General features: G+C 64.5%; 1 protein-coding gene across 16 annotated transcripts in view; it reads left to right on the top strand.

Moving 5' to 3' along the window:
* Positions 1 to 16,610, top strand: part of SHANK2 (SH3 and multiple ankyrin repeat domains 2) — a 390,809-nt gene that overhangs the window by 151,183 nt on the left and 223,016 nt on the right. For 13 of the 16 annotated variants that reach the window (XM_089307208.1, XM_089307180.1, XM_051839167.3 and 10 more), the window contains 2 exons: positions 6,614 to 6,932; positions 15,401 to 15,570. In XM_089307208.1, coding sequence (XP_089163334.1) covers positions 6,614 to 6,932; positions 15,401 to 15,570 — 489 coding nt within the window. Of the gene's footprint in view, positions 1 to 2,019; positions 2,760 to 6,613; positions 6,933 to 15,400; positions 15,571 to 16,610 lie in introns of those variants that run through there. The other 3 variants (XM_089307197.1, XM_089307193.1, XM_089307185.1) reach the window with 1 other exon arrangement.

Raw genomic sequence — 16,610 nt, 5'->3', positions numbered from 1 at the left:
CCCGAGACCCCGTGTGGGAGAGCCTGACAGGGGCTGCGCACGTAGTTGGCCCATGTGCACAGTAGGCCCACACACGCGTCTGCCGAGCTCTGCACCCGGTGCCCTGTGCCGTCTGCTCGACTTGCGCCATGTGTGCTTGGAAAAGCTGTATGCTCTGCCAGGGACCCAAAGCTGTGAGAGAAGGGGTCCCTCGGCGGTGGGGAATTTTCTGGGGCTTCTGGAGTCATCTTAGCTTCTAGCCTCCCCTTCAGCCCCTGTGCAATCCGGGAAGGAGCCCAGAGTCCCCTGCATCCATTGGGGTCCCCTGGCCCAGGGAGCATAGGATGCAGGGTGGATGCCATGGGGCCCAGGGTTCCTGGGGGTGAGGCGTGGGTGTGCGCTGCACCCAGGTTGTTGATCGCACGCCTGGGATGGACTTCGTCTTAGGAAGCTGCCGGTTTTGTCTCGCTGGTCCGCCTGGGGCCCATTTGTTTGCTGACTCTGCTGCTGCTGTGGCCAAGTGTGCAGGAGACGCCATCGCTCTCTGTAGCTCCTGTCTCGGTCACATGCGGGTGCTGCCATGTTGCTGCTGTCTGGGGCTCCCTGGTCCTGCACTGGTTTAGGTGGGGCAGGGGGCTTCTTTCAGTGCGTCTGAGGGCAGAGGCCTCAGCCAGGGGAAGAGGGCCCCCATTGGCTCCCCCTTGTGGGATTGTCTCCTGGGCCCTGGGGAAGCATCCCCCAGCCAAGGTCAACAGCGACCATCAGGGCCCCTGGCACGAGGGATCACGCCCACCCATCCCAGTGCAGGAGCAGGCACGCCCTCGCCGCGCCATGGCTGGTGGCAGAGGCGGCTGTGCTGGGGCCGGGATTGGCAGGCACGAAGCCCCACGCCTTGGGGCCGGTATGGGATTATTGACTAGCCAGGGCCTCCCAGGGCATTGCCTGAGCCCGGGCGAATTGGCCGAGCACGTGGAGAGGGGAGCTCCTTTTATCAGCCAATGCTGTGGTGACTGTGTCCCCACCTCCCCGCGGCAGCCAGGCCCTGGCCGATGCACCACGCTGCACGGGGCGCCCCCATCCTGAAGGCCCCGGCCATAGCACACACCCTCATCTCCTTTCAAGTGGGGTGAAAAGCAGGTGCAGAGGTGAGGGACGCGCATCTGCGCAGCGTTTCCGAAAGCCTCGCGTGCACGCTTTCTGTGACTCTCAGACACCCGGTCCTTCCTGGGGGTGGTGCGTCTGCCTCCAGAGGGGACTCTGCTGGGAGCTTGGCAGCCTCGCCCGGGCCACGCGTCTCTGTTGGCAGAAACGGCCGTGGTGAGGGTCCCCAGGGTGGGGTGTGGCCTGGCCAATGTGTTGTGGCAGTTGACTAGGCGATGACGGTCCATGCATCCGCCACCACCTCCACGCCTCCCGAACCCAGGGACTTCTTGGTGCCCCACCCCCACCCTGCCACAGTTGCCAACCCACGAAGAGACTCACATCCCCCCAAGGAGCAGCCTTCTCTCCCTGACGCCACCATTGTGATGACAAGTGTATCAGCCGTGTGCAGTCCACCTCGGCTTCCAGTTGCTTTCTCCTTGGCACGTCTTTGTCCTTCCAAGATTTTCATTTCAGAAGCCGTTCTCTTAGCAACCGGAGAAGCGCACACTTAATTACAGCCGCAGAGGCACCCGGGGGGTTCCGCTGAGTGGCAGGAAGACCCCTGACCCCCTGCAGCGCGGGGCACACCCGCGCGGGCTCCCATCCCTGTGCCGGCTTCACCCGTAGCATGCACAGGGCCCCCTTGCCGCGTTGCCCCTGGACTCGGGGTGGAGTAGCAACGCTGAAGCAATGCGTGCAGGGACTCTGAATTGCTCATTTCTTTCTTTCTTTTTTTTTTTTTTTTTTTTTTGCCAGCTGCCTGGAATCAAGGCCACCCTGGACTGTGTTGCAGTGTAATGATTTTCCTCTCTGTCTTTAGAAAGAAAAAGTGCGAGGGGGTGGCATCTGTTTTTTCCAGGGTAATTACCATGATGGGGTGAGCCAGAGAAGTAATGGGTACTTGTGTCTGATTCTTTGAATGGAAATATAGGTCGCGCTCAGCTACCGCCGGAGGCTGGCGCGGCCGCCCGGCTCCTGTGCGTCTGGCGTGAGGCTTATGTGGCGCTTATTCTCCTGATTCTTACATCTGCGAGGCTGACAAATAAACTTGGCTTTTTCTTTAGAGATTAAGAGAGAGAGAGAGAGGGAGAGAGAGAAGAGCACAGTGCATTATATTTAGCCACAGACGCATGGCACACAGCAGCCGCCGCAGCAGCCGCCGCCCGAGTTTCCGTGGATATCTGGGGCTCCGGCTCACAAGCGCTTCCTGGGATTTCCTGGCCGCCAGCTCAGGATGCTTGATCCGGGCTAACCCCGCGCAGCGCCTCTTCCTCGCTGCCCCGAGCATAAAAGCCGAGTAGCACAGCTCCCACGGCGAGCGCCGCGAGGGCTAGCCGGCTCTGAGAGCAGCCCCAGACTACGCAGGGTCGGCTCCCAGCTGACAGACAGAATATGGGGTGGGCTTCGCCGCCGGCACGCTGGGGCTGGCGTGCCCGGCGATGCTCGGGAGCGCCCAGTGCCCCGACGCCCGCCGCCACTGCCGCCGCCGCTCCCCGGGTCCCCAGCGCTCCAGCACCCAGGGGCCGGGCCGCGGGCCTCGCCTTCCTCCCCACCAAGAAGGTTATATAATGAGCAGACCACTGCCAGAGTCAGAGGGAAAATGAAGTCTTTGTTAAATGCCTTCACCAAGAAGGAAGGTAAGGAGGGAGCTGCGGGGCGTGGGTGTGGGAGCCGGCTGCTTCTCACTGACCCTCGGATCTCCGGAGTTGGGGGGGGGGTGCTCTGGGACCGCCGGGGGTTCAGCATGCTGTGCCGGGGGTGGTTTCAGCCGGTTTGGCTGTGAGCACGGCTGGAAGTGCATTTTTATTTTCTCACCATCTTCATCCTCTGGCGCCCCTGGCAGAATTGTTCTTCCTTAGCGTGTGCATAAGGCACGCCAGCAACGGGGCGCTGAGGAACTGGGAGGAAGTTTTGGCTCCCGTGTGCCAGTGACCCGGAGCGGGTGGCGGGGGAGGGTGCAGAGGGCTCCCCGGCCGCCCCCGGGACTTAGGGGTGCACGGGCTGCAAGGAGTGTGCAGCGTGGAAGGCTGGAAAAGTACACACGCCTTTTGTCACGCCTCGTGTGATCTGTGTGGTGGGGGAGGCGTGTACATGAACGCATGTAAGACAGCAAAGAAAACACCCACCCACTTGGAGTTTGCCCGAAAGGAGGAAGCAGTGGGGAGGAATATTAATCATGTTCCGACAGGAAGAGTTATTTTTAACCCTTTTCACAAAAGTCGGCCCTCCCGGGGACGGTGGCGGCTCAGTGTGCCGGCAGGCTCCCGTCTGGAGGAGCCAGAAGGCGCAGGAACGGGCTCCTTCTGAGAAACCGGGCGAGGGGGGGGGTGCTGCCTCCCTCCCAGCCCAGGCTCGTCGTAAAATCAATCCCGAAGAAGTCCCCGGGGCTCCGGGAAGTCGTGGGATCCGAATGTCGGTCGTGAAGCCGGGAGGTTTTCATTAAGATCTGTCCCCTAACGTCACCTCTGGGGTTGCTTTGAGGCGCTGCCTGGTCTTTGGGGGACAGTGTGCTTGGCAGTAGATTCCTGGCCGCTCCCGTGGAGCTCATGCCACAGCCCAGCCCCCTCCTTGCTGCTCCTTCTCTGAACCGCAGAGATCCGCCCCCTGGGGGCTTCCTGGACCAGCACCTGCGTTTCAGCTGGGGGCCCGGTGTGCAGGGAGTTCTGACCCGCCTGCCTGGTGTGCTCAGCCCCGGTGCGACTCCCCCACGCCCCGTCTGCTTTCCGCCAAGGGCGCCGAGCACGCTCCCTGCCGTGGGCATCAGGAAGGAAGGATGGTAGTGTAGGAGGACGGGGCAGCTGGGTGTCAGGTGCGGGTCCTTTGTCTGTGGCGTCAGAACCCAGGGTCTCCGGGGCTGCTGCTGCCGCCTGAGATCTGGGTTCTCGCGCCCACCTGGTCCTGCAGCCTGTGGTACCTGTGAGTGTTAGGGACCTGCGCTCTGAGATTGGGGGTCTCCAGCCCTCTGCAAGGTCTTTCCTTCCCGTCCGCCCACTCCCTGCCCCTTGTATGGCAGGCGACCCCCAGCCACCCAATACCCCCGCGCCAGGTGCCTCTTGCAGCTCCTGGGTTCCTACACCCTCGTCCTCGGCTCTGCTCAGAGAGAGGCACACCCGTGTGTGGTCCCTCGTGAGCAACAACACGCGTGACCCAGCGTGAGGGCTTCCTCCTGGAACTGTGTGGCCGCTTTCCTGGCTGCCTGGCTGCTGTGTGTGAGTTTATCTGCTCTAGAAAGTGAGGAGCAGTGTGCAGGTCCCCACGGGGGTGGGGGCCGGCTTCCTGCTGACCATCTCCCTCCCGCAAAGGCTCCACAGGGAGCAGCCGAGAGGGAGGCACCGTGCTCCCGAGGGTGATGCCCAAGGGAGGTGCGCCTTCCAGGGCTTGGCTCCCAGCTCTTTGTCCCGTGCTGTCCTGCATCCTGGGGAGACGGGGAGGGTGCAGAGCCCTGCCAGGGCCACCTCTGTCCCCATGAGCCCCCCAGGGCCACCTCTGTCCCCGTGAGCCCCCTCAGGGCCACCTCTGTCCCGTGAACCCTGCCAGGGCCACTTCTGTCCCCGTGAGCCCCCCAGGGCCACCTCTGTCCCCGTGAGCCCCCTCAGGGCCACCTCTGTCCCCGTGAGCCCCCTCAGGGGCCTATTCTGTCCCCATGAGACCCCCCAGTGCCACTTCTATCCCCATAAGCCTTCCCCAGGGCCACCTCTGTCCCTGTGAACCCTACCAGGGCCACCTCTGTCCCTGTGAGCCCTGCCAGGGCCACTTCTGTCTCCATGAGCCCCCCCCCCCCCCGAGCCACTTCTGTCCCCGTGAACCCTGCCAGGGCCACTTCTGTCCCCATGAGCCCCCCAGAGTCACCTCTGTCCCTGTGAGCCCTGCCAGGGCCACTTCTGTCTCCATGAGCCCCCCCCCCCCGAGCCACTTCTGTCCCCGTGAACCCTGCCAGGGCCACTTCTGTCCCCATGAGCCCCCCAGAGTCACCTCTGTCCCTGTGAGCCCCACCAGGGCCAGTTCTGTCTCCATGAGCCCCCCCAGGGCCACCTCTGTCCCCGTGAACCCTGCCAGGGCCACTTCTGTCCCCATGAGACTCCCCCAGAGCCACCTCTGTCCCTGTGAGCCCCACCAGGGCCACTTCTGTCCCCATACACCCTCCAGGGCCACCTCTGTCCCCATGAGCCCCCCCCCCCCGAGGGTTGCCTCTCTCCCCATGCACCCCGCCGTCCAGGTGTGTGTGCACCAGCAGGCTCTGTATGGTGCAGCCCCGCTGTCCAGGCTCTGAATGGTGCCGTGTCCTTGGTGTCCGTGATGTGCCTCACGGCCAACTCTGGCTCTGGACAGCAGCGGCAGACAGGCATCCGGGATGCTGTCCTGAGCTCTGTAACTTCTCCTTGAGGACACCCAGGTGCCTTCCCCACGTCCGTGCCCCCCAGAGGACGTGCTTCCTTCAGCTGTGTGGCTTCCAACTTGCCAGATGGGCACTGTGACTGCACCAGGGGTGGCTCCTGTGGCCAGCGTGGCCACTGCCCCAGGCAGTGTGGGCCGGGAAGGGAGCATCGTCTCTGGCCAGGTGGCTGTTTCTTGGGGGGCGCCCCAATCTTTCAGACAATACTTTGGGTTTCTGGCCCAGCCTGAGTCCTCTAGGCAGCTGGGGTGTGGACACTGTGCTCTTTCTCAGTCCCTGGGCACACAGAACTCAGCGGCACAGGGCCTGGCCTCTGTGTAGGACGCGCGTGTCCACCCTGTGCTGCTGCACACAGCCAGCGCCCGTGTGATGGGGCACAGAGAGGGCTCAGTTGGGGTGCAGTGAGTCGGGTCTGACTGGCAGACTTGGAGGCTCAGATCTCACAGGCCAGGGCTGAAAGAACCGAGGGTCACGGACGGTCCCCGTCCCCGGGCCCGGAGGCTACAGCCTGAGAGCCAGGTGTGCAGGGCCGGCTGCCCCCGAGGTCTCTCTCCTGGGCTTGCAGACGGCGTGTCCTCCCTGTGTCCTGCCCTGGTCGTCCCTCTGCGTGTGTCTGTGTCCCTATAAGGACACCTGTCACTGCATGCGGGCCCACCCGCGTGGCCCTGCTTTCACTTAAAGACCCGTCTGCTGATGCTGTCACCCCTGAGGTCCTGGGTTAGGACAGGAACACAAGGACACTCCCAGAGGTCCATGGGAAGTGGGACTTGAGGGTAATGCATGTTTCCCGGGGCTCTCTGAGGCCGTCGTGTCTGAGTTTGCGGAGCAAAGCCGCCTCTCACGGAGACCCTGCTCGGGCTCCCGGCAGTGGCTCTGAGTCGGCGGTGGGCGCTGGCCAGATGGAAACTCGGCTGAGTTCCTTCCATCTGGGTGCCGGCTGGGCTTCTGTGCGATCGGGGCCTGGTCTCCACCTGTCTGTCTCTGCTTCTGTGTTCGGGGGTATTGCCGGCGTGCCCGGCCGCCTCTCCCGGGTCTGCTGGGGTCTCCCGGCGCCCCACCTCTGGCTGCACTGACCTCTCCCCATCCTCTCTCACCCAGTGCCCTTCCGAGAGGCCCCGGCCTACTCCAACCGCAGGCGGCGGCCCCCCAACACGCTGGCTGCCCCCCGGGTCCTGCTGCGCTCCAACAGTGACAACAACCTCAATGCCAGCGCGCCCGCCTGGGCCGTGGGCCCCACGGCCCCCGCCCACCGCAGCCTCTCGCCCCAGCTGCTCCAGCAGATGCCCGGCAAGGCCGAGAGCGCTGTGAAGACCCTCGCGAGCTACATCCCTGGGCCCCGCAGCCCGTCCCCATCGCTCAACAGGCTGGGTGGTGCCGGCGAGGACAGCACGCGGCCCCAGCCGCACTGGCATGTTGGGTAAGCAGTGGCTGAGCGCGGGCAGGGGCCGCCCTGGGGCAGGGTTGAGAAGTCCTGGGAGACTAGTTCTGCCCAAGCCCGGGGCCATTTGGGGGCACTGGGCTGAGTTTCCTGGGCTGGGCTTGGGGGGCTTCTGTGGGCCTCTGTGAGCTGTTAATGGGAGCGGGAGGGAGGCGGGGCTCAGGCCGGGTCTGTGTCTTACGTTCCGGCCCACCCCGAGACTTGTCCAGTCCAAGGTGAGTGTCCTGGGCCAGCATCCATGAGAGGCCCAGGCTTACAGGGAGAAGGGATGCTCGGGGCCGTGGCGTAGACGCGGCAGCGGCCCCAGCGATGATGGTCTCTGCCGGTGCTCAGTGGGGCCTCCATGTCTGCCCGGCCCCCAGGCGCCGGCCCAGAGCCATCTCCTCTGAAGCCACCCCACCCCTCTTTCTAGACAAGGACGCAGGCCAGCTGGGCTGGCTGGGGCACCTGCCTGGAGTACTGGGCCCTGGACCCAAGTCTGGGTCTGAGTCTTCCTCTGCCTTCCTGTGGCCCACACAGCCAGGGGAGCTGGACTCGCACCCGGAGCCGCGCCTCCTCCTGAGCGCACTGCCTCCCTGTGCCTCCTCCCAGGATTTGTCAGGGGGAGAAAGGGACTTCCCGGAGGTTGGGTCTATTGTGGCCTCTGTGGCCGGGCTCCGTGTCCTCCCGGCACCGTGGGGGCATCAGCCGGGAGCTGAGCTCTGCCAGTCCCTTCCTCCATGGTGCCTTGGTGGCTTGCCCAGGTCACACAGCCAGTGTCCCTGGTTGCAGGGTCCGGTGACGTGCCGCCCGCGTGAGGGTGGGCTGCGCCGGGGCCCCCAGCCTGACGTCCCCGAGGCTTGCTTCTCGGTCACACCTCAATGCCCGCTGAAAGTGGGATGTTGGGGAGGAGACGCCCGAGGGTCCAGGTTCACAGGGTCCCAGGAGGGGAATGAGCGCCCCGTCGCTGCGGCCGAGGACGTCGTGGGGAGCGCGTGTCTGTGGGAGCCCCGGCTCCTACCTGTCAGTGGGCTGGGGACCACAGCCCCCGAGCCTGCAGCAGCACCTCAGCCCTGTGGCCGTCGGGTTTTCCCCAGAGCCGAGGGAGGGAGGATGCGGCCCCCAGCTCCGGTCTAGATTCGGGCTCTGAGCAGCCCTGAGGGAAGGTCCCAGGTGCTCAGTGAGAGCGGAGAAAGCTAAATTAGGGGACTCCCGCGAGGCAGCCCATTCCGGCCGGGATTGCCACTGCAGTGTCACAGAGCCCCGCCCCTACAGGGACTTCTAGGAAGATGCTGAGGGCAGTGTAAGGGGAGAAGAGGCTCCCCACTGCTCCTCGCAGCCGCGCACACACGCGCGCGCGTGTGTGTGTGTGTGTGCGTGGCTGCGCATGGGCACATGGGTGTGTGGTGTGGGTGCGTGTATGTGTGTGTCCACGTGCATCGTGTGTGTGTGGGTGTGCCTACCCGTGCCGTGCCCCTATCCAGCTACTGGTGACAGTAGCTGTGTTCTGAGAGAAACCACCCCCCAAGTGGCTTCCTCCGGACCCCAGTATCCTAACCAGCACCTGCTACTGGCCGCGGTGTCTTCAGAAGCAGTGACAGTGGTGGGCATTTGACAGCCCGCAGGTGGATGGGATGGAGCGTTGAGGGCGCAAGAACCTCTCCGATGACACCTCGAGGCTCCCCAGGGATGTGGGCGTGGGGGCGTGGGGACCGCAGGTGCCTCTGCTGTGTTCCGTCTTGGCCCTCCCGGGACTGCGTGCCCGCAGGATGCATTAATGTATTCACATGGCTAGGGGCGCACACGGGAGCAGGTTCACCCAGCAGTGAGCCCACGCCAGGCGAGGGGACGTCTGGGCGAGTCAGCCGGGGTGCGTGGTCAGCGCACCACGCACACTCAGCTCTGAGCGTCCTGCGCACGCTTCCCGGGTGCGTGGCCACACCCAGCTCTCTTCTGACCTCGGGCCAGGCGGTGGCGTTTGCTGCGGCAGGAAAGGACCCTTCGTCCCGTGCAGCCCCAGGCATGGAAGGTGCTGGACACGGGTCCCGCCTAGGCCCGGGCCCCTGCTCCTTCCCCACGCCTCCCAGCCAGCTCCTTCCTGGAGCAGACGGGGCCCCCACTGGGCCTGGGGAGACAGACCCTGGCTCTAGCCTGCGTGTGGCCATGGTCCCCAGGACCCTTTCTGGTCGTCAGCAGAGCCCAGGGCTGGGTCAGGATTCTCCCCTGCCAGTGGGAAGAAAGCCCCCTGGCCTCGCTGCCCTGTCAGCCCCCACCCCACCTGGCCTCACACCAGCGCTGCCCCCAGCCCGGCCCACCCACTCACGGGGCCACCTTGGCAAGTCCCCTACCTCTAGTGTGCCTCTGTTTTCTGCTCTGTGACGCGGCCCTGTGACCGGCTGCCCACCGTGTGTGGAGGGAGAGTCCGGTGGGAATGTCCGCCTCTCCTCAGGTTGCTGTCATCGTCATCACACCCCTGACAGCGTAGGGGCCGCTCTGGCTGCCAGGGGGCGGGCGGGAGGTGAAGGACCTCAGGCGCTCTCATCGGGGAATGCACGCCAGCTTAGGCTGAGTGGAGGAGTGGCTGAGCTGGCCGAGGTGGCCAGGTGGGAGAGGGACAGTGCCTCCCGGGAGGTGGGGGACCTGGCCCCTCCAGGTGTGCTCACTGCCCACGGGGGACACCAGCCACTCAGCACCTTGGCTCCTGCAGAGCCCGCTCACCTGCCCGCTCACCTGAGGCCCCAGAATCCTCAGCCTGAATGCGATGGGCGTGTGTGCTGGCACTGGCCCAGCGTCTCCATCCCCAGTCCTGGATCTGGGATCCGAGGGGTGCATGTGGGCCACACTGTGTGGTCGGCAGGCACCTGCTGGGAGGGGCGGGCTCCCCTCTGAAGCCACATGGAGGTCCCCTGACCCCCTTGCTGCCATCTCTGTCCAGCCCCTGGCAGTGGAGTCCAGAGCCTGGGGCAAGGCTGGATGGGGAGGAGAGGACACCCCACACCCTGTAATGCCGTCGTCGCCTGGGGCTCCTGTGCTCTGCTCCCTTCCGTCTCACCCTCCTGCGTCCCTCTCTGCTCATTCTCCGCCCTGCATTTACCCCCCCCCCCTTGTCCAGAGAAGCACTTTCAAAGGGGTGGGAGAGAGACCCAGGACACCTCTGCCGGGTGCTGGGCGGCTCATCTGGCCTGCAGCAGCGCCCTCTAGTGGTGGCCACTGGCACTGCCGGGCCAGATTCCACAGAAGGGTCCTGTGTGCCTGCCTGCTGCACCCCCCACCAGGGAGAGTGGACGGGGCGGTCAGGGGCCTTGCAGAGCCCACCCAGCTGCTGAGTCCAGGGGAAGCTCTCTCAGCACAGTCTGGGCAGCTGGTCCTGCTGGCTTCCCGGGCCTCACCCACCACGGGGGGACATCAGGGCCACCCTCTCACCATCGGACTCTTGGGCAGAGAGGAACACAGTGCCTCTGAGGCCGCCTGCCTCCTGGGCCCAGCTGGGCCCTGCTGCCGTCTCAGAGCCTCGCCCGTCTCCTTCAGTCTCAGGATGCAGGGACAAAGGGCGCCTTGGCCGTCACGTGACGCTCCTAGTGGGATGCGTACAGGGCCTGGGGTCAACACCTAGGCCCCACCCTTGAGGAAGGTGATGCCAGCCACCGCCACTTCCGCCCTAGGAGAGGCCTGGCTTCCCTGAGCCCATGGTGGGGACAGCCCAGAGATGGCACCTCACCTCCAAGAGCCAGGATCATGGAGACAGTGGTCCTGGGTTCTAGAAGGTTCTAGGGTGCCCAAATTTGCTGTGGGAAGTCATCTTGCCCTGCACACGCCTTCCTGGTTGGTCTGGTGGCTGTGACGGTAGCCCCAGGGCCCCCAGGCTCTGGCCTTTCTCCACCCTGTGTGCCCATCTCTGGGGACAAGGGGACCAGGACACCAGAGCTTGCTCCCAGTGGAGCAGGGACCTGGTTTCCTCGGTGAGGACTGCGCTGTTGCTCCCTCCCCTGTGCCCCATCCTGACCCAGAAAGTGGGGGGATGGGCCCCAGCGGCAGAGCAGGGGTGGGTCTTGGCGCTCCCTCCCTGGGACACGTGCCTGGGGTGTTGTGCGCACGCTCGGGAGGTTGGGAACAGGGCTCAGCCTCGCGCTCCCCAACTTGATCCATGCGGGGGCAGGGCCGGGGCACAGACACCTTGGGCAGTCTGAGGATCGGATCGGGCACTGCTTTCTGTCCTGTGTTCTGCAGTGTGCAGTCTGTCTGTGGTCCCCTCTCCCTGACAGGCGCTCGGCTGTGTGTGTGGAGCCTGCGCCACCGGCCTCCTGCTCTCTGCGGGTGAACACGTGTGTCCCAGCGCAGGCACAGCTACTCACTCCATCAGGCTACAGACCTCTCTGCAGAGACCCTGGGGTCGGGGGAGGGGATGGGGTCCCCAGTGCCCGAGCAGAGAGAGGCGATACAGGGAGAGAGCCATGCCCAGAGCACTCCTGTCCCCGGGGCCCTGGGCACTTCCCCGCCTGCAGCCAGGTGCTCCGCAGTGGCCATGGCGTCTGCCTCCCCACACCCCCCATGTCCTGCCGTGGCGGGGCTGGCCCCTGGCCCAGGCACACCTAGTAGCTCTGACTCCAGCTTGGTCTATGCAGCTGGTATTCTGGGCACCCCTGAAGCAGTCATGGATGCTGGCGAATGGTCCCCAGTCCCCAGGGCCCCTCCCTGGGGCTGCTGTTGCCACACAAGAGGCAGGCGGAGCTTGATGGCCCTGCTGGGCGGTGCAGGAGGCTTGTGTGTGGGCTGAGGCCGTGGGTCTTCTTCGGAGTCCTGGGTGGGGGTGCAGAGAGGAGCTGATGGTGCCGGGACCTGGAGTGCCATGGGCTCTGAGCTCTCTCACTTCAGACCTCGCTGTGGGTGCAACCGGGGAAGCTGACCGGCCATCAGGGTTTGAGATTTCTGCGCTGGATGTGCCACTGTCCAAGCTGGCCTCTCTCCAGTGGCCGCCTCCCATCCCTCCTCCGTGCGGAGACGCACAGCCGTGTCTGGTGGGTCTCAAGATGAGACACAGGCCGTCTCTGATTATCTCCACTTCACCAGCCGCACACCAGCCCTGGCCCTCGTCTCCCAGGAGCTCTCCTCCTCCACTCTGTGGCCTGAATGGCGCAGCCAGAGTGACTGGGGGCCTGCTGGCTTTGCCCCTGACCGAGGGACTGGAGCTGCCCTCCCTGCCACCACTCTGCTTCACCAGAGCGCACCGGGCTGACCCAAAGTGTCTCCAGTGCCCAGCTGCACGTCGCTTCTGCACCCCGCTCAGATCCGGTGCAGCTGGGGCCGGCACTTGCTAAGGGAATGAATGAATGGGTGCGTCGCTGACTGATGAATGAGTGGCGCAGGTTGAGTGTGTGGGCGGGTCCCCGGGTCCCCGCCCACTCATCCAAGTCACCCCACAGGAGATGCCGCTGTGTTTCTGATCTCCAGATTTCGGTGATCAGCCCTCCGGCTGGAACAAATTGAATGGAATTCCATCTGGCTGCTCTTGGCCAAGTCCCAAGGACAGCATGGTCGGCTCAGGGTGGGGGCAGTGCAGACCCTCCTGACTGTGCAGGCAGGAGGGAGGGGGCCCTGGTATGGCCCCGGCATGGCCTCCCTGCCTCCTCTCCGGAGAGGGGCAGCCACCCTCACCCCGGGCTCTGGGGTGGCCGTGGGAGTCGCAGTCCTGGCCAGAAGGCATGGCTTGTAGCCTGAGGCGTGATGGAGATGACCCCTCTGTTGAAGGTGAGCGTGTGGCCGCCTGTTCTGTTTCCCTACGCGCAGCGAGCCGGGTTGCGGGGTCAGTGCCATATCACCATGCCTAGGTCGGTTTGCGTGGAGCCTCCATTTCCCCTGTTAAATGGGTGCAGAGGTTCCTACCTTCCTAGCCTTGTGGGTCTCTAGGGGGGGTGGATAAACAGCAGGGAGGACACTGTGCATTTGGGCCAGGGCGAGCCTTGCTGTGGATGCTTAGGGCCGTGTACGGTACGTCCATCGTCCAGTCCTTGCTGGGTCCTCGGGGTGGTGGATGAGCGAGCTGACTTGGGATCTGGGCCAGAGCGGAGCTGTGTTCCTGTGGACTTCTCTGTCCCGAGACACACACTCTGGCACCAGCTTGAGCCAGGTGTGCAGTGTGGTTCTTGCCGCCCACTTCCCAGTTGCAGCAGGGGGCTGGGGGGGGCCAGCATCTGCACGACACCCGTGCCGAGAATGCGCTCCTCAGGGTCCTCTCTCATCACATGGGGAGGTGAGGCTTGGAGGTCGACCTGTGCAGTGTCTGGTAGTGAGTGGTCCACTGTGGTCTGAGCAGGGTTTGTCTGAAATGTGGACGGGAGATTGAATAGACGCTGTTCAGATAAGAGGTAAGACGCGTGGGTGGGTGGATGATGGGTGGATGGATGGACTGATGGATGGACGATGGGTGGATGAATGTTGGGTGGATGGATGTTGTATGGATGGATTGATGGGTGGGTGAGTGGGTGGATGACAGATGGGTGGACGGATGGATCGGTGTCCACGCAGGCTGTGAGGGAAGGTGTGCCTTGGGCTCCGGGGATCCTCAGTTGGTTCCCCAGCTCTGGACAGGAGCCTCAGGATTGACTTCAGGGCTCGGCCTCTGCCCTGCCCTGGCTGCCTTGGGCGCTGGGTATCCTCACTTCTCCGGGCTTTGCTCATCCCCTCCCCAGTGGCCAGCAGCCCTCGCAGTCGACTGCCATGCTTGGGCCTGATGGTGGAGCTTCGCTGAGCCGCTGTCCGCTCCCTGCACCCCGTGTCCACTGCAGCCACACCAGCGTCCGGGAGCACAGCCCCACTGCCCGGGCCACGCTGCAGCTCCTTGGTGAGCTGGGCTGCACTGGACACTTCCAAGCACCCTCACTGCAGCCCAGCCAGGGGAGCTTGAGGCAGCGTCCACGTGACCTGTGCGCCGGCTGCTGAGAGTCGACCTTGGGGATGGTCAGGTACGGACCCGGTAACTGCCGTCTGGCTGCAGTGACGGGGCCGGCCCTTTGCCGAGGGCTACATCAGCAGTCCCTGCTGTGGGCTCTTCCCACCGCCCTCCACAGCCGGCACACAGGGGGCGAAATGGAGGCTTGGGCGGGTAAAGTGACAGTCTCAAGGTCACACGGCGAGAGGGTCAGGTCAGCCCGGGAGTGAGGGCGCTGGAGACAGCCCACAAAGCCGGGCACTTGGCTACCAGCCATGCCACCTCTGCCCCTCAGGGCGATGGGGCAGGATCAAGCTCTTGAGCTCTGGGGCTGAGGAAGCCTGGCGCTGGGGTTCTCCACCCTGTCCCGACCCCACCCCCACCCTGTGGCTGCAGGGACAGGGCGGCGATCCCTGGGGCAGGGGCATTGAGTTGCCCGGGCTGTGGGACGCCCCCGCCCCTGCCCCGGGCCTGGGAGGCAGGGAGGAGCCAGTGCCGCGGCCCTCGTCCCTCCGTGCTCCCATCTCTGCTCTGCCCTGGACCAAGCCAGCGGGGAGTGAGCTGAGGCAGACTGAGCAACCGAGTCCGGTCCTTGTCACATGCGCACGGATCAGCGGGCCGATGGGAAACCCGCTCAGGTGGGGATGCGATGGGGCCACTCCGTTGCCTGCACGCGTCTGCCTCCTGGGCTCGTGGCCCAGCGGGTCGTTCCTCCCTGCGAGCTGCTCGCCGGCTGGGCTGCCGCATTGCACAGAAGCAACCTGGAGCTTGCAGGAGTCGCTCTGCTCCGGGAGGAGGCGCTGGCAGTCCCTGGGGTGGGGGGGTGCACCTGTCTGTGCCCATCGCCCCATGAGGGTTCCGGTGCTTCCTCCACCGCTGTGACTCACGCTCTCGGGGAACCCAGGAGAGCGCCCTCCGCTCCCGCCTCGGCCCACGTCTCCCTTTTCTTATCTGGCAAAATGGCCTTGTCCACAACCTAACAGTCACCGCATGACCGCATCTAGGTGCATGGCTCAGGGCCTCAGGACCTCACGTCCGCCATCAGCTCGTCCGTCTCGGGAGCCTTCCCCAACGGAAACCCTGTCCCCATTAAGCACCCGCTCTGCGTCCCCTACCCGTTCTAGCTCCTCTCTGTGGCTCTGAATCCTCTGGGGGCCCTGCAGGTGCACCCACCCAGCTCTTGTTCCTCTGTGACCAGCTCACTTCACAGAGCACAGCCTCCTCTGGTTTGTCCTTGGTGTAGCAGGTGTCAGACTCCTTCCATTTTCAGGGCTGAGTAATACTCCACTGTCATGCCACACGTCTAGCACATTCCTTGTGCATGGACACACGGGCTGCTCCCTCCTCCTACCTGCTCTGAGTCAGTGCTCATGCATGTGAGCCCAGGAGTGGGGTTGCTGGGTCTGGTTACAGCTTAGCCCCAGACCTGCCATGTCCTCATTGCTGGCTGGCATCAGGGTTCTGATGGGACTGCTCACGGCTGGGTCCCTGTGTGTGGGTGTGCCCTTTGACCCTCCTCTCTGTCTGCCTCCCCCTCTTCCAGGTCACCTTTTGCCCCTGGTGCCAGCAAGGACCCACTGTCTGCCTCCGATTACCCGGGGCCCAGGAGGAAGCTGTACAGTGCAGTGCCTGGGAGGTTGTTCGTCGTCGTCAAGCCATACCAACCCCAAGTCGACGGCGAGATCCCCCTCCACCGTGGCGACAGGGTTAAAGGTCAGGCCTGGGACCCCTCGGCCAGCTTCCTGGGCCGGCAGCCTTTGAGACATAGGAAGATGAGACCCCTGGGAGGGCAGGCGTGGAGGACACGGTGACGTGCACCTGTGCCCTGCGTTCACTGTGTCTGAGGGGGAGAGAGACCGCGCACACCCGGGGGAGGGCGAGTCCCTCGGGGGCGTGCAGGCAAGAGCAGACTAGTGTGTTGTGTGCAGCACCCCCGGGGCTGTGAAGAAGTGGGGTGGGGCAGCCTCTGGCACAGCTTGGGCTGGGAATATCCCGGTGGCCGGTCCCTCAGAAGGCAAGGCCCAGCGGCCGTGTTGTCTGAAGGGAGGGCAGGAGGTGGTTCTCATCACAGTGTCCGAGCTGGGAAGTGGTTTGGGGGCTGCCGCCTGGCTGCATATTGGACTTTGTGCCACCGGTGGTCTCTGCACAGGGAGATCCGAGCATGGGGCCCCAGGAGGACATGGCAGAATCTACAGGGTGGAGGGCAGTCGCCAGTGGCATCCGAGGGCTGTGGTAGTCATGGGATGCAGGGGCAGCCGGGACCCCAGGGTGGGGCAGGGGAGGGACATCACACGCACTCAGCATGCCCAGGCCCTGCCCTTGGAGGACGCCTGGCGCAGGGTGGAGAGCGGCTCCCTCGAGGTCAGGCTGGGTGCAGGTCCTGCCCTCCCCACTCTGGCACCATCAAGTCCTCAGGCAACCAGCTGTGTGCCTCTGTGTGCTGCATGCTGGGCAGGGTGCCCCTGCGAGAGGCAGCTGGTGACGGAACCCCACCCCCACCGACCCCTCAGACAAGTGCCCGGAGCGCCCCCACTCTTCCTTCACAGCCATCACTTCTGTTGACTCCTCGTTCCTCTGAAATTGCCCCTAAGCTGTGAGGTCCCTCACCTGGCTTTTGTCATTTCCGACACCACATGTTTAATAGCTTCCCCATGTATGTTTTCGTCACTCCTTTTTTGTGCCAAGAACTCCTGCTACTTGGGGGAGATTATTTTGCCCACTGGAATCGCGTTTTATTTTACAGAGTGGGGTTT

The sequence above is a fragment of the Oryctolagus cuniculus genome, chromosome 1, assembly GCF_051225735.1.
Source record: "Oryctolagus cuniculus isolate XC-2025 breed Fujian yellow rabbit chromosome 1, ASM5122573v1, whole genome shotgun sequence".
Classification (NCBI taxonomy): Eukaryota; Metazoa; Chordata; class Mammalia; order Lagomorpha; family Leporidae; genus Oryctolagus; species Oryctolagus cuniculus.
Note: the sequence above shows the minus strand (reverse complement) of the source record. Positions and strands in the feature narration are given on the sequence as shown.